The sequence below is a fragment of the Paramisgurnus dabryanus genome, chromosome 1 (genome assembly GCF_030506205.2).
Source record: "Paramisgurnus dabryanus chromosome 1, PD_genome_1.1, whole genome shotgun sequence".
In the NCBI taxonomy this organism is placed as follows: Eukaryota; Metazoa; Chordata; class Actinopteri; order Cypriniformes; family Cobitidae; genus Paramisgurnus; species Paramisgurnus dabryanus.
In genome coordinates this window covers 71,175,987-71,196,201 of record NC_133337.1, presented here as the reverse complement: position 1 = coordinate 71,196,201, position 20,215 = coordinate 71,175,987, and the positions used below count along the sequence as shown (strand labels likewise).

At 38.5% G+C, this 20,215-nt stretch overlaps 1 protein-coding gene across 1 annotated transcript in view; it reads left to right on the top strand.

The window, feature by feature from the left end:
• The window catches only part of becn1 (beclin 1, autophagy related), a 521,809-nt gene that overhangs the window by 177,364 nt on the left and 324,230 nt on the right, over positions 1-20,215 (top strand). The window contains exon 5 of the mRNA XM_065253401.1: positions 11,572-11,662. Within this exon, the coding sequence (XP_065109473.1) occupies positions 11,572-11,662 (91 nt within the window). The remainder of the gene's footprint in view (positions 1-11,571; positions 11,663-20,215) is intronic.

Sequence of the window (20,215 nt, the reverse complement as noted above, 5' to 3'; positions counted from 1 at the left end):
TTTCACTGAGAATTTGTATAATATGTTATACTTTTGTACTAAGGAATTAAAATCATATTGTGAGTGTAAATATTCATAAATTCGAGGAGTTTCTGAGGTGTTTGTCATCAGCAAAATGCGCAGTTTCTTTGTTGCTAATTAAAAACCGTTGGCTATGTGATTGTTTAAAATTGACATTTTGTCTACTTATTATTAATTTATTTTTTGCCTACATTTACTCAAATAATATCAATGTGAAAATATAAGTAAATCATACTTAGGCGTAAAACTTACACATTTTTGATGTCAAATAGAAATAATAATAATTTGAAATATGCAATTATTACAGTTTTAAAAACTTAAATATATTACTCTGACCTTTTTAAATATATTGACTAAAATAATCTGTAAATGTAATACTTATATACATCAAATAATATATGTACATTTTACACAAAATATCTGTTCTATTTTTAGTAATTTATTTTCCAACTAAAAAAATCGCATAACTGCATTAAGAGATTTTATTAAGTTACTTTAATCATTTATTTTAGAGATATTTACAAAGCCACTGAATAATTTTTAACAGTGTGTACATTATGACCTTACGGTAGACTATTATTAAATGCATATAAATAAAAATATGTAAAACTAAATAAAAAAGATATCATACACGGACTGTATGTAAGCATACGTTTTCTTGTTCGGTGCACGTGGGTTTAAACGCCGTTTTTCTAAAGAAGAATTTTAAAACTTTATTGGTGGTAGTTGAGAAGAATTCCTTTTTCCATTTTTAAATAATTTTGAGCGCAATATAAATATATCATATTGTTATTCTTATTATATAAGAATACGCAATTTTTACAACATTTTTAACATATAGAAAATATACGTTAAGCATGTTGTGTGTATTTCTTAATTACAAGCTTTTGATGAAATTGCACCAAAACTAAACGTGCATAAAAACATAAAAAAGTCATTTAAATAAGCGAAAAATCTTTTTTATGAGCTCAAAATTTTGAATATAATGTGCTATTGCTGAAAATTGCCCATCTCTAAAGGAGAATATTCATCTTTAAAGTTTAAGAAACAAAAAAGTACTGATAAGCATTCTCAAATATATATATATATATATATTCTGCAAGCACTCATTTATCCATAATGATGTAATTTATTTTTTAATAACATATTGTCGCTGTCGGGCAAAGATACTCTCTGGACACCAAGACCATGTCTATGGGTTCAAGAATAACAAAATATTGGCCATTTGAAACTCGAAAGTCATCACTTTATTTTGTCCCATTGTTTTCCATTTTGCGGGTGATAAAACTCCTGTGCGCGTCGTTCAAATTCATTGAAATTTCGTTCACTTGTAGTTTAGCAAGTATGTATAATACATTTTCAATAATGTTTTTACACTGCACATCGTCTGAGGAAATCCGAAGTTGCGTCGAGGGGAACCAAGCTGACAGCCGCGACAGCAGAGATTGTCACGTACCTACAAAGGGTATTGGAAAAAGCTTGCATCTGACCTGCAGCTATCATTCTGGCTTGGTGGGATGTCAGCCAGCGAGAGTCCTCTGATTCTGACCTTGTTCTTTTACTCCTCAGAGTCTAAAACCAGGAGGGCATATTAAGTATTCATTGTATTTTCATTTTAACAGAGCAGCTATGGTTGCGCGTTTCACACACCTCTCCGAACCACGTTGTTAACACTATGCTTGTTCGACTTCATGCGGCGCCGCAAGAACCGACAGCCGGATGACGTCAGAGTACCGCGAGAATGATTCAAGAAATCCTATTTCGCCTCGCTCTCGCGATATTGTGACGTCTTGTGGCTGTCGGGGCGCCGCATGAAGTCGAACTAGCCTATTGACAGCAGCAAAAGCTACGCATGCGCTTTTAACTTGTAAAACTCAAAGGTGTATGGGTAATGTAGTCTCTGCTCTCGGTGGGACGAATTAGGTAGCTTGCATTGTGAAGGGCGCTTTGAAAAGCGGCAGCGCAGCCAAAGGATTAAATTAAGCCTCTGATTTAAACAGATGTGCAAATGAGCGTTCTGGACTGGTACGCTAACAGTACGTTCTGGGCGCAGGGAGAGATGGTGGTACGCTCAAGAGCTATATTTGGAAGTGGCGGTACTGAGTACTGGCGCCTACCGGCCCACATTAAAGCACTGGCGGTAGCAAAGGTAGACGGCCCTTTGAAAAGCAAAAGAAAGCTGATAAAAATGAGAAACCTACACTGAAATAAATTGGAGTAGGATTTAGGCTACTTAACAAAATCTAAACATTTTTCACTCAGAAAATGCTAGTAAATATAAACAAAATTATCAGCAGCTTTAACTTTATTACTTTTTCAATTTTAATTCACTCTTTGTTTCAGCGATGTTTATAAATATACTATATTTCTGCATTTTGATTACAAACTGTTCTACACCGAAAAGAAACTAATGTAATCTTCCTGATTTAATCACGTAAAACACAAGTCTAAACATAAGCACCACTTTTCTGAATGATGATAATCACAAACATCCCAGAGTTTGTAAACCAATTGTTTGTAAAACATATTTAATGCTAACTTTACTTAAAAATTCTGAAAATATTTTTTACAGTGTATAAATAAAAAGACATGAAGGAAGTTAATTCCAAAATGTAATTAATTGTACATGGTTTAGCTGCTTGTTTTAGCAGCTACCAGTGACACAGAGTCAAGAAATTAAAAACCACCCACCCCTAGGTCTGCCAATTCTTTGCCAACCCCCAATGCTAATCGATCACCTCATCATCAGTGAATCAAAAGAAAACCGGTTAATCCAGTTTTCACCAGCGTGTTGGGTTTTAATTCCAACCCTTGCAGTTTCTTTGTTAAAATGCAATTTAAGCAAATAGGCCTAATACATACGCTGTATATTATTTTAAATGAATGTTTATAACTTATAAAATTAAGTGGATATCAGGTAACTTAATTTGACATATGTTGATATAACCTAGGCTCTCAAGTCCCACCATGAGACACACGCATTTCTGTCAGTTCACACGCTCACACACCAAACCTTGTAAGCTATTTATCACGCTGAGAAGTAAAATAGAACTTTTCCTGCTATACAATTAATAAAGGAGGTGCTGGTATACAGAGCATTTCTGTCGAGTTTAGCAGTACATTTTTTAGGTGTGGTCAACTTTACGCAGCGCCACAAGAACCGACAAGCAGATGACATAAAAATTAATTAATATTGTAATGTCTTAGCATGATATGTTTTCTAAAATGTTTAAAAATGAACAAATCAGTTGTGCGAAACTACACAGAATTTTGTTTTTATGAAACATATTCAATGGTTACAGTGCCTCATGGTGGGGTTGAACCCCTGGTTCAGTTTACCCCATCTGGTTCACTCTGCCCCACAGCCACCGTTCTGGGAAACTGCCTAGCTTAGTAATTCAGGCTAATCTTTAGCTAAATCATTCACATGGTTTTATACATTAGCCTATCACCAATATTTATGGTATGAATATTTAGACCTGGATAAATCTACTTTAACATAACAGCCTTTATACCTGGTATGTATAAATTTTACAAACTGTTTTTTTTTTTTAAATCATACTTTAATCATAACTCTTTTTATTTGTCCTTCTCTTTAACATAGCCAAATATAAATTATGGTTGCTACCTGTATTTGTGGTCACACGGCTATAAATCTGTATGGTTGCCTAGATAAAGGGGGTGGGTCAACTTACCCACTGGCTCACTTTGCCCCACTCTCCCCTACTTGGTATTGAGAAACGGCCATTGTTTACAGAAGCCGGAGCGCGAGCTACAAACTACAGAGCGAGTGCGCGGGTGCACAATGGTGAAAGAGCAACTCACGATGTAAATAACTAAACCAGTGCTCGCAGTACAGACACTTTATATTTTAGCGTACTGTGTACCTTCACTTTCTTTTGCGTGCCACCACTTCTCATGTTGCTGGTACTTTGCCTTAAAGAGTCAAAGGGCGTTTCTATGTGGCGCTGCGCAGACAGTTCGGCTACGAAGACATCAAAGTACCTCGAGAGCAAGTCGAAATGTTGCAAATGGTCCGACTTTACCTTTGCTCTCGCGGTACTCTGATGTCATACGCCGACCAGTCAGCGCCGCACCATTTAAAGTCGAACACACAAAGCGTCAAGGCAGGGCCGCTGGAAGTCATTTTGAACAGGGGGTGCTGTGAATTTTTTTAACCAAAAAACCTATGAGCCTATAGGCCTATTTAAAATACAATAATAAAAATAAATACATTGAGATTTACTACTTTATTGTCATATACACTTCAGGGCACACAGCCAGGGTCTGAAACACACAGACATCATCAGTTCTCAGATGAATATGCGCTATTAATCAGAAGCAAAAATACTTATACCAGGGGGAATTACTTTCGTTACAATTTACATACAACATATAATATTATAACAACATATAATATTAATTAAACTTCACAATTTTCAATGTCCATGCGGACGAACATATTTTACTTTCGTTTTTAAGTTAGGATCACACGTCGATTAACAGATGTAAAATATTCTCACATTAACATACTTATATAGATGTTTTTTTTACTAAATAGTACTATTACTGTCTTTTTTAAACTTATTAATAATTCATAATTTGAACAAAAATAATGATGGGTTTAGTTCTGATATTGTATACTTTTATAAAGAAATACATGGTGTATAATTACATTTTTAGAATCGGCTTTATATAAGGTTTGTACTGTAAAAATACTTTATTTGTTACAAACACAAGATAAAGAATTTACAAACGTGTGGAGAGCCATTTCAGCACTTGGACAGCAAAATGTGTTTTTTAAAAGCATTACTTAAAATGTTTTCTCATCTCACCATATCTACAGGTGCAGAGTCATTATATACAATAAATCCGTTGGGTAGCATTTAAAAAAAAAAAAACATTTAAAAGTAGATGCATTTGTTTAAAGCAAAGCATTTATTTACTTAGCTACAGATGAAGCAGCTCTTTAAGCCTTCTAACGTCTCATAATTGGTCATCATTTATGTCCAAGAGACTCAATAATAATCTGTTACATTTTAATCCTTTTTTCATATTAAAAAGCGTTTTTGTGCTGCTGCGCATCCATGTATGTAATAAACAAACCCGCGTTGTCATTCCGTTAATACGCATATTATCAACGCGCTCTTTACTCGAGCAGAAAAAACTCGCGTCGCGCATTGCGCCGGTTGTATAACAGAGATTCCAAAGTCTCTCATGAGATAGGGGACGAATGTCCAGGGAGTTCAGAATTTCTGTGTGGGCATGCATCAGGGAAAGGTGTGTGAGTCTTTTCTGGGTCGTGGTGCTGCGTACCAATGTCTTCAAAAGACGCAAGGCAAAGAAAGTGCGCTCGGATGAGGCCACGGATAGGCACAGACAGTAATACAAATTAAAATCCAAAATACACGTAATAACCTACGTGTGTCAAAAATAATTTCCTAAAATATTCATAAGTAATATATCAATTGTGCAAAATATTTTTACTTAAAAAAAATATATTTCTCGCCTTCCCGCGACCATGCGTCAAGGTCTGGAGGAAAAGGATACCTGCCCGGATCCCACGCACGCATCTGCAGTTATATACATTTTACAAAACCAGTATTCATTAGATTTTAAGAACTTTTTTGCCACTTTTAAAACTGTAAAACTAAATAAAAAAGATATCATATGCCGAATGAGCATGTAAGCATATGTTTTTTTGTTCGCTCCACGCAATACGGGTTTAAACACGGTTTTTTTTTCTAAAGAATAATGTTTAAACTTGATTGGTGGTGGTTGAAAATAATTTATATTGCAGAATAATTTTATATTCTTAATATAAAAGAATACTAATATATTTTTACAACATTTTTAACTTTAAAACATACATATAAAGATGCTTTGTACAATAGCTTTGCTTCTGACAACAATTTTCTGTAATAAATCAGTAAATCAATCACAAAATGTGTTGAAAGTGGCGAATAAAATGCTTGTCAATTCAAACAAAGGTGTATAAAACCGCTTTAATTAACAATAACTAAACTGTGCTCTTTTGCATACCTCTACTTTTCTCATGTCTTTCTTTATACCACCTTTATTTTTTTTTAAATCTTGCCACTTTTAGAAATAATTTGTTTGCATTTTTTGTATACTGCACACTTTATTTGCATCAACTATACCCATAATAACATTTTCTACGTTTTTCTTTCAATAAAAATAAACATATTTATTATTGTCTTAACTTAAAACTTTGTTTCTTAATTTATAAATTAGATTTTATATAAATAAGTTTTAAAAGTGTTGACTGCGAACGTCTGAGATAAGATATCTGGAAGGACCTATAATATACGCCTATAATATATGTACATTTGAAATTAAAATGTCTGTTCTATTTCTAGCCATTTATTTTGTTTTGACCACCTAAAAAATACATAAGTGACATTAAGAGATTTTATAAAGTGACTTTAATCCATTATTTTAGTAGTATATTTACAAAGCCACTGAATATTTTTACTGTTATGAATAACGGCTGAAAGGATTAAAAAAAATCATAACACTGACTGCCTATATGCGCAAGAAAGGTTTTATTAAAGTTTTAAATATGTAAAACTAAATAAAGATATCATATGCTCACTGTACAGTATGTAAGCATAGGCCCATGTTTTCTTGTTCGCTCTGCGTGGGTTTAAACGCCGTTTTTCTAAAGAATATTTTTTAAACTTTATTGGTGGTGGTTGAGAAGAATTCCTCTTTCCATATGTAAAGCAATTTAGCGCAATATACATGTGTCATATTATTGTTCTTAATATATTAAGAACAATAATACTTATATATTTTTACAACATTTATAACTTTAAAACCATGTATTTTTATACCACATGAATCTCTTTAAAATATTAATACTTTTAGAAAAACTGACATAATTATTAATATTATGAACAAACAATGAAACGGTGTCAAAATTCGACAACACAAATAATTAAGATATTCATTGTAAATATAGTTAAAAGTATTAGGCTCACACTAAATTCTTTGTTGCACTTAGTATAAATGCCCATTGCACGTACAGTCATCTTAATATATGTATGCGCTGTTATGCTGGCAAGAAGGGGTTGACGTCACTTTGCTGTTTTAATAGAAATGTTAAATATTCAGCAATGCCCTTATTAACTTCTGGAAACAACCGCAATGACAACGCATATAAAAATTTAGTTTTTTATGCGCCACCTGGTGGATTTTCTGTGAAGCGAAACACATTAAGGGAAAAGGGAAAGTAGCCCCCCCGAAAACACTTGCAGAATTCTGCGTGACTCCGCGAGACGATTTGGCGAATGCCGCGGGAGAAAACGCGCGTTTTTAAAGGCCACATCTGTAATAACTGTCTCACTCCCATTTCGCTGTATTTTAAAGCTAAATGTTGTTGTCTAGTTAAGGGGTACTCAGCTTGAAAAAAATCATAAAAAGGGGTACTTCAGCCAAAAAAGTTATTGTTCAAAATAATAGCAGTACAATGTGACTAACCAGAATAATCAAAGTTTTAAGTATATTTTTTATTGCTACGTGGCAAACAAGTTACCAGTAGGTTCAGTAGATTCTCAGAAAACAAACAAGACCCAGCATTCATGATATGCACGCTCTTAAGGCTGTGCAATTGGGGTATTAGTTGAAAGGGGTGTGTTCAAAAAAACTGAGGTCATCAATTTTGTGAAGAAACAGGTGTGAATCAGGTGGCCCCTATTTAAGGATGAAGCCAACACTTGTTGAACATGCATTTGAAAGCTGAGGAAAATGGGTCGTTCAAGACATTGTTCAGAAGAACAGCGTACTTTGATTAAAAAGTTGATTGGAGAGTGGAAAACCTATAAAGAGGTGCAAAAAATGATAGGCTGTTCAGCTAAAATGATCTCCAATGCCTTAAAATTGAGAGCAAAACCAGAGAGACGTGGAAGAAAACGGAAGACAACCATCTAAATGGATAGAAGAATAACCAGAATGGCAAAGGCTCAGCCAATGATCACCTCCAGGATGATCAAAGACAGTCTGGAGTTACCTGTAAGTACTGTGACAGTTAGTAGATGTCTGTGTGAAGCTAATCTATTTTCAAGAATCCCCTCTGTTAAAAAAAAGGCATGTGCAGAAGAGGTTACAATTTGCCAAAGAACACATCAACTGGCCTAAAGAGAAATGGAGGAACATTTTGTGGACTGGTGAGAGTAAAATTGTTCTTTTTGGGTCCAAGGGCCACAGGCAGTTTGTGAGACGACCCCCAAACTCTGAATTCAAGCCACAGTACACAGTGAAGACAGTGAAGCATGGAGGTGCAAGCATCATGATATGGGCATGTTTCTCCTACTATGGTGTTGGGCCTATTTATCGCATACCAGGGATCATGGATCAGTTTGCATGTGTTAAAATACTTGAAGAGGTCATGTTGCCCTATGCTGAAGAGGACATGCCCTTGAAATGGTTGTTTCAACAAGACAATGACCCAAAACACACTAGTAAACGGGCAAAGTCTTGGTTCCAAACCAACAAAATGAATGTTATGGAGTGGCCAGCCCAATCTCCAGACCTTAATCCAATTGAGAACTTGTGGGGTGATATCAAAAATGCTGTTTCTGAAGCAAAACCAAGAAATGTGAATGAATTGTTAAAGAATCATGGAGTGGAATAACAGCTGAGAGGTGCCACAAGTTGGTTGACTCCATGCCACACAGATGTCAAGCAGTTTTAAAAAACTGTGGTCATACAACTAAATATTAGTTTAGTGATTCACAGGATTGCTAAATCCCCGAATTTTTTTTTTGTACAAAATAGTTTTGAGTTTGTACAGTCAAAGGTAGACACTGCTATTTTTTTAACACACCCCTTTCAACTAATTGCCCAATTGCACAGCCTTAAGAGCGTGCATATCATGAATGCTGGGTCTCATTTGTTTTCTGAGAATCTACTGAACCTACTGGTAACTTGTTTGCCACGTAGCAATAAAAAATATACTAAAAACCTTGATTATTCTGGTTAGTCACATTGTACTGCTATTATTTTGAACAAGACTGTACATGGTGGTGGAAGAAGGTGATGACATGATGCTCTGAAGCCCAAACATCTTGATGGTCTGGGTCAGTGGCGGCCCGGTGATGCACATACGTTTACATGACATTCTGAACACATATTATCAAATGAAGAGCAACACACATGCCACACATATTTTGAATTTGCGCCCATCAGAAGAGAAGTCACTGGTCACCAAAAACATCACACCCACATACTGCACAGACCTAAGAGATGAATATAAAAGTCAGAAAATGACTAGACCATAAAAACAATACATAATATAAATATAAACTGTGTGCACAATTATTAGGCAAGTTGTATTTTTGAGGATTACTTTTGTTTTTGTACACCTACAGTGCTCTTAGTCAATTCAAAATGTTAACAACCCCTCAAACATGAACATTTAAGTAGTAAAAGTGAAATTTTGGCTTTCTTAAGAGAATATTTCTGTGTACATTATAAGGCAACTATTAGTGTGCAGAATGATTAGGCAACTAAATGAAAAACAAAGATTTTCCCATCTCACTTTTTTCACCTGTTAAAGTGAGAATAATAAAGTCACAAGCCTTATTTATATATGAACTCCAACTGAGGGATCCATAATTACATCCTTAAACACGTCATCATGATGTTCCTGTATAGCTCAGTGGTAGAGCATTGCATTTGCAGTGCAAAAGGTCATGGGTTTGAACCCAGGGAACACAAGGGCTGATTTAAAAAAAATTATAGCTTGTAATGCACTGTAAGTCGCTTTGTATAAAAGGCTGCAAAAAGTTTTGCAAGTTAAAGAGAAACTAAAAATAAATTCAAATATTGCTGTATGCGGTTTCATTTGAAATTTTAACACAGTTTTTCTTTACCTTCAGCATAGCATTGCTGGTATTTCACCTAAGGTACATTTTGCTACCCTTCAGACCCAACGTTGTAAAATTACAACATTGACATAACAAGCTCAAAGTCTTATATAATCAAAACAATCAGCTGCATCTTAACTCTTTCACCGCCAGCGTTTTTAAAAAAAGTTGCCAGCCAGCGCCAGCGTTTTTCATGATTTTCACCAAAGATTAATGCCTTCCAGAAAATGTTCTTCTTTAAATATATAAACATACAATATACCAAATGAAAGAACAGACCCTCTGCTTTCAAACAAAAAAAACCGTTTTATCCTACCTTTAGTGGTTCTTTTGCAATCAGCTTTTGAATATGGGTAGGTTTTTGCAAAAACACCATATTTTGAGCAAAAAGCAGAGATAATTCCATTTTTGTGACGGACTTTTCATAGAGATCCCTTTCAGAGCGATCTTTAAAACAGACACGGACATGCAGCAGCTTGCCATAGGGCAATACTTCCGGTTTTAAAAAGTTGCGGATAATAGCGGTATTGCGGAAAGACGGAAAATCTCGTCATTGGCGGGGAAGCGTTTTCTTTTAATTGACGAGATATCTCGTCAATGGCGGGGAAAGAGTTAAAATATTTTAGGCATTTTACTGACGTGATTGTTGATTTATTTAGTCCAGTAAAAATAGTCATGTTCTTCAAGGTAGGTTTGCAGGTTTTGTAAGTTCACGGCCATTAAAACAAACCTATTTACAAAGTCTACGATTTAAAATCATTGCAGGGTTAAACAATATGACTTTGTAGTTGTGTAAACGTGGTTTTAAAGAGAGAAAAAAAACATGTACAGGTATATTTTATTAGACCTTAAACTGATGTTGTAATATTACAACCGAGGGTTTTACAGGGTTAATAAGACACCTATTCACATTTTTCCACATAAAATAGAAAATTAATGTAATAATAGGTATTACCTTTTGATGCGAGTGAAAAGAAAATGGCGCCCACAAGACTTTTTAGAGTCAAGATTTGAGAGTGTGGGGGCGGAGCTTAACAGTGTAAAGATAATGATGCAGAACATAACACTCACATTTTCACCAACACTAGGGGTATCTTTCACTATTTGTTGTTTAGATAACTCTTAAAAAGTAAATATGGACTAACACTGCGTATTTAACACTGCCAGTTTTACTGTGTATGTTAGGAATGAGATTGTTTGTGTGCTTGAATCAGGATCGTGATCTTTTTACGATTAATCGTGCAGCTCTAGATACAACTATTTAAAAATCTGGAATCTGAAGGTGCAAAAAATCTAAATATTGAGAAAATAGTTTTTCAAATGAAGTCCTTCTAAGCAACACATATTACTGAAGATAAATATTTTTTATATTGACGGTAGGAAAGGGACAAAATATATTTATGAAACATGATTTTAACTTGTTATCCTAATGATTTTTGGAATAAAAACAATAATTTTGACCCATACAATGTTTTGTTCGCTATTGCTACAAATATACCCATGCTACGTATGACTGGTTTTGTTGTCCAGAGTCACATATTTGATTGCAAGTTAAATCTATATTAATAAGAAATGAATGCTGTAACCATCATGACACTAAACTGGTGGTAAATATTCCTGTTTATGGTGATGTATTAATAAGCCGTTTTGTGTGCTGTAGGTTAATGTCGACTGAAAGCACAAACAGCTTCACTCTTATTGGAGAAGCTTCAGATGGAGGAACTATGGAGAACTTGAGCCGCAGACTGAAAGTATAACCTCACAGTAATACAGAACAACACAATAATGACACATTGTTCTAGGTGATATTAACAAAATGTGTTCTGTTTTGATTCGAGTTTGACTATCTTACTATCTTACTAAAAGCAAGTACTAAGATCACTAGTAAAATGCATTTTTTTTTTCAGAATAACAATGAGGAAAATCAATTAGAAAATGTAAAAAATTTGAATATTGAAATTCTTATATATGTATATACATATATTGGTTGTATTTTTTAACAATAGTTTATGCTTTTGGTTACTGACAATGAACAATGCGTTTACTGTATTTTAAATCTTAGTTTGTTAAATTCAGGAATCACAAGTACATTTGAAAAAAAACTTTTACATGCAGTATCTGTCAACATTAGTTAATGCACAATGAGCTAACATTAATATACTATACTGAAATTAAATGACAAAGATGATTAATAAATCCTGAAAAACTATGTTGCTCATTGTAGTTCATGTTACCTAATGCATTTACTAATGCTAACAATTGCAACCTTATTATAAATTCTAACCAGAATCATTGTAAGGAACTAGGGAAAGAGGCGTCATTAGAATCCATTTGCAGGAAGTTTAACCCTCTTGGGTCTAAGGGGTTTTAGGGCCCTGGGGAAGTTTTGACATGCACTGACATTTGTGCTTTTTTTAGTTGCGTAAAAACATATTAATGATAAAAGTCTCATAACACTGTGTTCAGCACAAATTGGGCTACAATATTATATGATCAACATGTATGTACATGTTTGTATTTTCGAGAGAAAAATGTTAATGCATGGTTTTTGAAAAAGCTAAATTTTTAAGTCACTGATATAAGTCCACAAAGCTCATTCTAAACATGTTTTCCCAAGAGTTTCCAAAACAAGATCTAGTAGTCTAGAGATTTTTCTTTAAAATTATGTAAAAAAAATCATTCGGCCTGCTCATTCACAAGATAATATATTGATTTTCAATTTCTAAGACACTTTTGCTTGGGAAAGGCCGTATGCGTGGAGGCGGGAAAGCTCCTTAATAATAAGTGATTGACAGCTGAGAGACAAAGGAGTTGTATAATGAGCCACATAATGAGCCTTGTAGGAATGTTCAACAGGAATGTAACTTTCTCTGTAGTAAAACCATGATAAGGTTTACTTTGAAATTTATAACAAAAATTTTCAATAGAATGTAAATACACACACACACATATTTCTATTGAAATATTTTCATGGTAAAGGTACTGTTTGGCCATCGTAAAAATGAACACAGGGTTAGTGTTTGGTTGGCCAGCGAGAGGTTTACTTTTGTGCAGTAAAAAGCTCAAAAGAAGAACTGCCTATCGTTGTCTGGACTCTTATTTGTGTTTTTGTAATCATTAGAAGAAACACATTAGTAAAAACACAACAAGGCACAAGAGTGATAAACTTATCAATGTTTGTTTACAGTCGTCGCTAGGGCTGTCACTTTTTATTCGATATTCGAATATGCATTTGAACATGACGTGAAATATCTGTATTCGAACTATAAATAAACCATCCGTTTTTTTAAATGCCACGTGTAGCGCATTTTTTACAGTAACACCTCGTAATAGGAAGGAGGCTGAGAGTGAGACCAACAACAGCAACTGTGCACAAGAGAGGGAATCAAATGGGACCAAAATGAACCTCATGTGCATGTCAATATAGAAGTATAGTTTGTATATAAAATGACATATTGTTTATAGTGTTAAATATTATAGCAGAATAAAAAGCTTGTGTTAATACGTTGGCATTATGAAATTAGCATGTATGAAGATAATTTCATCATTTTTACAATGCAATGTAAAACATTAAACAACAACATCATTTGTCTTGTAAACGGATTTTAAATGATCATGTGCTGACTTTTGCGCGACACATAGACGACAGAGTCAAGTGAGATCTGTCGAACTCAGCGGTAAGTTTAATTTCATCTCAGGTATCATAGGGTTTGTGCTCTCTATCATAAAACGGGCAAGCAAACAGCACGCGCAGGGTTAATGTACTTGTCAATGACGGCTCACAAATGCGCGGGATAGGCTATGTATGTGTGCTGCTTGTCAATGAGATTACTTCTCACTAACACGCTCAAGCACGGGATATGTGGGCTTGTCAATGACAGGCATTAAATCAAATCTGCGGGAGCGAATTCCGTTTGGGTCTGCCTATTTACTCCTGCTGCTATTTAAGTTGTATCATTATTGTTTGTTACTGTTCTGAATCATTTTTTATATATATAAGTTTGTTATTCATAAGTTGATAACCTGCTGTTTCAAACATTAAGTAAAAAAGTAATCCAGACAGCCCTGTTTATGAGTGTCACTGTTAATAATTTTAATATCTATTTTCGATTTCACTTACATTTAAAAGCAGACATTCCAAGCATTATGTAGACATTTATCTTTTGTTTATATGACAAGTATTCGTTACGCTACAGTTAATTTTTCTGACCCGTTTCTGAAAGGACTTCACTGAGGGAGAGAGAACAAAACGCGCATCATGTTTATTTTCTCAATTTTGCGAAAAGCATAACATTCTGTTTTTATTGGGAGTGGACAGAAAAAAAACGAGACACTTTAACGTTTTAAATGATGTGTACATCATATCTGTATGTCCAAAATCAGCAGAGTAAACTAAGTCTCTTTGCGGAGTGATTGAAAAATAAAGAGTTTGCGGCGCCCACGCCGCAGTCGACCCCAGAGTGTTAATTAAACACAGCAACCAAATACAAATCAGAGTTGAAGCAGTCAAAAGGGAGGTAAGGTTAGAAAAACGCTTGGTAAGGCAGTGGAAGCTGGCAGTACTTCGCAAAGTTAAAATGAGTGAACATGGCAAGTTATACATGTGACTTATAACAGAAAGTAACCAATAAAGAAGTCCATGATCAGTTTTCAGGAGATGGTTCCCTCTGGTCGTCGGATGAATTAGAGATGGCCTCAGCTGTTACAAACCCCCCCTTAAACAAACACCTCCTGATGTTCCTCAATTTGGATGTCACCTTGGTCATCCTCAAGGTCGTGGTGCTGGTTGGTCAGGGTTAGCTTGGTGAAATTCATAAATAAAGGTTGGATCTAGTATGTCCTTGGCATCTACCCACAATCTATCCTCCGGTCAGTAGCATTCCCAGTCCACCAGGTACTGCATCTGGGCCCTTCGTCCTCTAGAGTCCATGATCTCTTTGACTATATATGCTGGCGCCCCATCAATCTCCAATGGAGGCAGAGGTTAACAGAGGGGTGATGGAGCCTTTGCAGTTGCTGCCCCACATTTGTGGAACCAGCTCCCCCAGGATATTAGATCTGCCCCCTACATTGCTGCATTCAAATCCAGCTTAAAAATAAATTTTTATTCCTTGGCCTTTCTTGTTCCCTAACCTGGTATTTCTGTTTGTTTTCTGTATTCCTGCCTAGAGTGCTTTGAAATTGAAGGTTTTACTTTTATTCATTTTTATTTAATTATGATTATTGATTCTATGCGTTTTATTTTTATTGATTTTTTTAGTTATTCATAGTACAGCGCTTTGGGCAGTTTTGTGCTGTGTGAAAATGTGCTTTATAAATTAAAATTACTTACTTGCTAGGTTCAGGTTCCGTGGTTCCAGAGCCAGACGTCAGATGGACCGGTTTCAGCAGGGACACATGAAAGGAAGGAGAGTTGCAGTAGTTAGTGGGAAGCTATAATTTCTATGTTACTAGGTTAATATGATGTAAAATATAGGTCCTCACATACCTGCACGGTAGCCTAAGTTTAAGATCGCGGTGGACATTCAGATCCTCTGACCAGGATGACCGTTAGGGTGGGGATGTCTTCCCCGATTGGCCTTGTTTTAAGTTTATTTGAATAGGGACAAGTATGTTACATAAGCTCATGTTACATACTACAACATTTAAGCCAAAGCTAATTCTCAATGTCAGTCCCTAGTGGGCCTTTACAACATTTAACAATACATAATTAAAATTAACATTATAATACAGTATTACACAATATCATCCAAACCGACAGTCAATGTTCACATTTTTGTCCTCTAATTAAAAAGTCTTTGAGTTTATACTTAAAAAGGACCCAGTTTGATTCTCCTTTCTGTCACGACTCCTGGGTGATCTGTGGTGTGTATGTGTGCGTTTGTTTTTTACCGGTTGGTGACGGTTCCTCACGTGTGCACTTGCCCCTCCCGCTCGTTTCTGTAATCATTTGCCAGCTCTGTCTCGTTTCCTATCTCTATTTATGTTCCTCTGTTCTGTTTCTTGTCACGCGCTCATTGCCATGGTTGATCATAGTCACGCGTCCAGTCCAGACAGTTGTTTGGTAGTTTTTGTCGCTCTTCTCTGCTCTTGTCTCAGATCCTGTCGCCGACATTTGGATGCTAGCATCAGCTCGGAATCCTCAGCCAGTGTGTGACTGTGTTGATGTCCTCATCTGAACTTTGTCCTTCTCCGGTGCAGCTGGGTTGCCTCGCCTTTAGGCAGTACACCAGCCTTTCCGGTTTTCTGAGGAGTTTCGTGCTGATTGTGTGGATTTCCTCTCCGTCGGAATTCCTACCTTCAGTGAGGATTATATCGCTGGTCGCCGCGTGTGGTCTCCGTCATCTCCAGTGGACTGAGGATTATTGTGTTTTCTATTTTCTACTGTCTCTTCTTTTCTGAATAAACTTCCTTTCATTCGCATGAGACTCGACTCGGAGTTTTCCCTGACAGAATGAGCGCGTCAGAGATGGAGTCTGCGAATTCAGAGGATTCAGATCCGGTGCAGTCTGCTCTTAATCAACAAGGGGCGTTATCGCTCAGCACTCATCGCTGCTCACTGCGGCTGCCAGAGACTTCCGTACTTTGTCAGAGCGGTTTTCGGAGTTAAGTATCCGATTGGACCAAATCATCCAGCCGATCCGAGGGCCATCTCTTCCTACGTCTGGCGGAGCTCCGCCCAACGTTGATCGTGAGCCACACCCGTGGACTCCTCCCACCTTCCACGGCGACCCCAATACCTGCCGGGCCTTCCTGAAGCAGTGTTCCCTAATTTTTGCCCTCCAACCCCGGAGATTTGCCAGCGCTACATCCAAGGTAGCATTTGTTTTGACTTTACTCACCGGGAGGGCGAGGGAATGGGGAATGGCTGCTTGGGGGGCCAAGGCCCCGTGCACGGCTTCGTTTGAGGCTCTCAAGGGAGAAATGCTGAGCCTTTTTGATCGATCACTCCGAGGCGACATGGCGGCAGCCGAGCTGGTGAGGCTACAACAACGAAGATCGTCCGTTACAGATTACGCCATCTCATTTAAGACGTTAGCCATCACCAGCGGGTGGAATGATACGGCGCTTCGGGCTCAGTTCCTCGAGGGTCTCAACCCCTCCATCCAGGACGAAGTCGCTGCACGGGACCCTCCTACATCTCTAGAGGCGGCGATCGACCTGGCGCTAAGAATCGAAACACGACACCATCAGCGAGAGCTCCGCCGGTCGTTTCGCCAAATCGCTTTTTCATCAGAGGAGTTGGCTTCATCACCATCGCTTGATGCAGAGGAACCTATGCAACTGGGTAAGCGCCTGTCGAGTGGATTGTGTCTATACTGCGGTAAGGCGGGGCACATCGCCGCTTCATGTCCGGTAAAAGGTACCGCCCGCCGATGAGCTCGGGAGTTTCGGTGGGCGTGTCATCTTTCAAACCTCTCGTAAGCCGCACTGTTCTTCCTGTCATTGTGATTTTTAATCAGTCTAACTTCCAGTCGCAGGCCTCGTTGGATTCCGGGGCGGAGGCGAGTTTTCTAGATGCCGGGTTGGCTGGATCTTGGGATATTCCTGCTATCCCTTTGTCATCCCCTCTCCCTGCCTGGATGTTAAAGGGACAGCACATGGCTATGATCACCCATCGCACACCCCCTGTGAGTTTGTTTGTTTCTGGCAATCATCGTGAGGAAATTGAATTTTATTTGTTGGATTCATCCCAATCACCAGTCATTTTAGGGCATGACTGGTTGTCCAAACATAATCCTCATGTTGATTGGCAGAACAGTGTTGTCTTGTCTTGGAAGTCTTCGTGTCATGTTTCATGTCTTGGTCCGGCTCCTTCTGCTTCTTTGTGTTCTACTTTTTAGATTCCTGCTGCCGATCTCTCGGGGGTCCCGGCGGATTACTCTGATCTGCATCGAGTGTTCAGTAAGGCTCGGGCCACATCCCTACCTCCTCACCGGTCATATGATTGTTCCATCGATCTCCCCCCAGGTACTTTTCCGCCTAAGGGTCGAATTTTTTCCCTTGCTAAACCAGAGAGAGAGGCTATGGATAAATACATAAATGAAGCACTTAATGCTGGTCTCATTCGTCGCTCCTCGTCTCCAGCGGGTGCTGGTTTTTTCTTTGTTAAGAAGAAAGACGGGTCTCTTCGTCCGTGCATTGACTATAGAGGGCTTAATGACATTACTGTTAAGAATAAGTACCCCTTACCGTTAATGTCTTCGGCTTTCGAGTTATTACAGGGAGCACGCGTGTTTACCAAATTGGATCTGCGCAATGCTTATCATTTGGTACGCATCAAAGAGGGCGATGAGGGGAAGACAGCCTTTAATACACCATCAGGACACTGGGAATACTGCGTTTTACCATTTGGGCTTTGTAACGCACCGGCTGTCTTCCAAACTATGGTAAATGAGGTGCTGGGAGACATGATTAATAAGTTTGTGTTTGTGTATCTTGATGACATTCTCATCTTTTCTCCCTCCATGAAGATACACACCCAGCATGTTTGCCTATTTTTACAACGGCTTTTAGAGAACCAGCTCTTTGTTAAGGCGGAGAAGTGCGAGTTCCACAAACAGTCGGTTTCGTTCCTGGGTTTTGTTATTGCCGAGGGAGAGATTCGTCCCGATTCCGCGAAAGTTAAAGCGGTCGCCGATTGACCAGTACCCGACTCTTGTAAGGAGCTTCAGCGATTTTTAGGTTTCGCCAATTTTTACCGGCGTTTCATCAGGAACTTTGGTCAGATCGCTAAACCCCTTACTGCTCTCACTTCCACTAAGCTGCATTTCCGATGGGATGGAGAGGCTCAGGAAGCCTTTGATAAGTTAAAGTCCTGTTTTATCTCTGCTCCGGTTCTCTCTATTCCTGATCCGGCTAATCAATTTATTGTGGAAGTAGATGCTTCTGATGTCGGAGTAGGCGCCGTTTTATCTCAGCGGTCGTCCATTGATGGGAAGGTGCACCCGTGTGCTTTTTTCTCTCACCGGTTAAACCCAGCAGAACGTAATTACGACATAGGTAATAGGGAGCTGCTGGCGGTTAGACTCGCTCTGGGTGAGTGGCGTCACTGGTTGGAGGGAACCTCGGAACCCTTTCTGGTCTGGACGGATCATAAGAATCTTGAATATATCCGTTCGGCCAGAAGATTAACAGCTAGACAGGCTCGCTGGGCACTTTTCTTTGACCGTTTTAACTTTTCCCTCTCGTACCGGCCTGGCTCTAAGAATACTAAACCTGAGGCCCTCTCTCGTCTGTTTGATCACTCTGAGTGCGAGCGGACCGAAACCATCCTCCCGGAAGGCAGGGTGGTCGGTGCCCTCGTCTGGGGAATCGAGCAGCGGGTGAGGGAGGCCGGCCGAGAGGGGAAGTGCCGGAGGAGTGTCCAGCGGGTCGTCTATGGGTTCCTGAGTGTTTGCGTTCCGATGTCATCCGGTGGGGTCATGAATCCAGGTTTGTCGGCCATCCGGGAATTCGGAGGACGTTGGCTACCATTTGTCAACGTTTTTGGTGGTCTTCTATGGCCATGGATGTCAGACAGTTTGTATTAGCCTGTTCAGTCTGTGCTCGTAGTAAAGCATCCAATCAACCCCCCGCTGGTCTGCTTAAATCTTTGCCCATCCCCTCCCGCCCCTGGTCACACATAGCCCTTGATTTTGTCACCGGGCTACCGGCGTCTGATGGTAACACTGTCGTTTTGACTGTGGTGGATCGTTTCTCTAAAGCGGTTCATTTCATTCCCTTACCTAAGCTCCCTTCTGCCAAAGAGATGGCTCAGGTTCTGATTAACCACGTTTTTCGGTTGCATGGTCTTCCGTCTGATGTGGTTTCAGATAGTGGTCCTCAGTTTTCAGCCTCCCCTTTTTCCATCACAGGAACCCGATGCAGCGGTTCGGTCTGCCTTAGCTTTCGTTCGCAGGTGCAGACGCACCTGGAAGAGAGCCAAAGACTTGTTAGTACAGACCTCCAGACGAACCAAAGCTGCGGCTGACCGTCACCGGCAACCTCCACCCCGTTATGTGTGTGGACAGAAGGTATGGCTTTCCACCAAAGATTTGTCTCTCCGTGAGCCTTCTCGTAAGCTGGCTCCTCGTTTCATTGGGCCATACACCATTATTAAGGTCATTAGTCCGGTAGCGGTTAAGCTTAAGTTACCACTTACTCTTGGTCGGGTTCACCCTGTTTTCCATGTATCCAAGGTTAAACCTGTGATCTTTGCCCGCAATAATTCTCCTGTCTCTGCCCCCAACCCCCCCGCCCCTCGTCTAGTGGATGGTGCCCCTGTCTATACGGTTAGGAGGTTACTAGATGTTCGCCGCAGG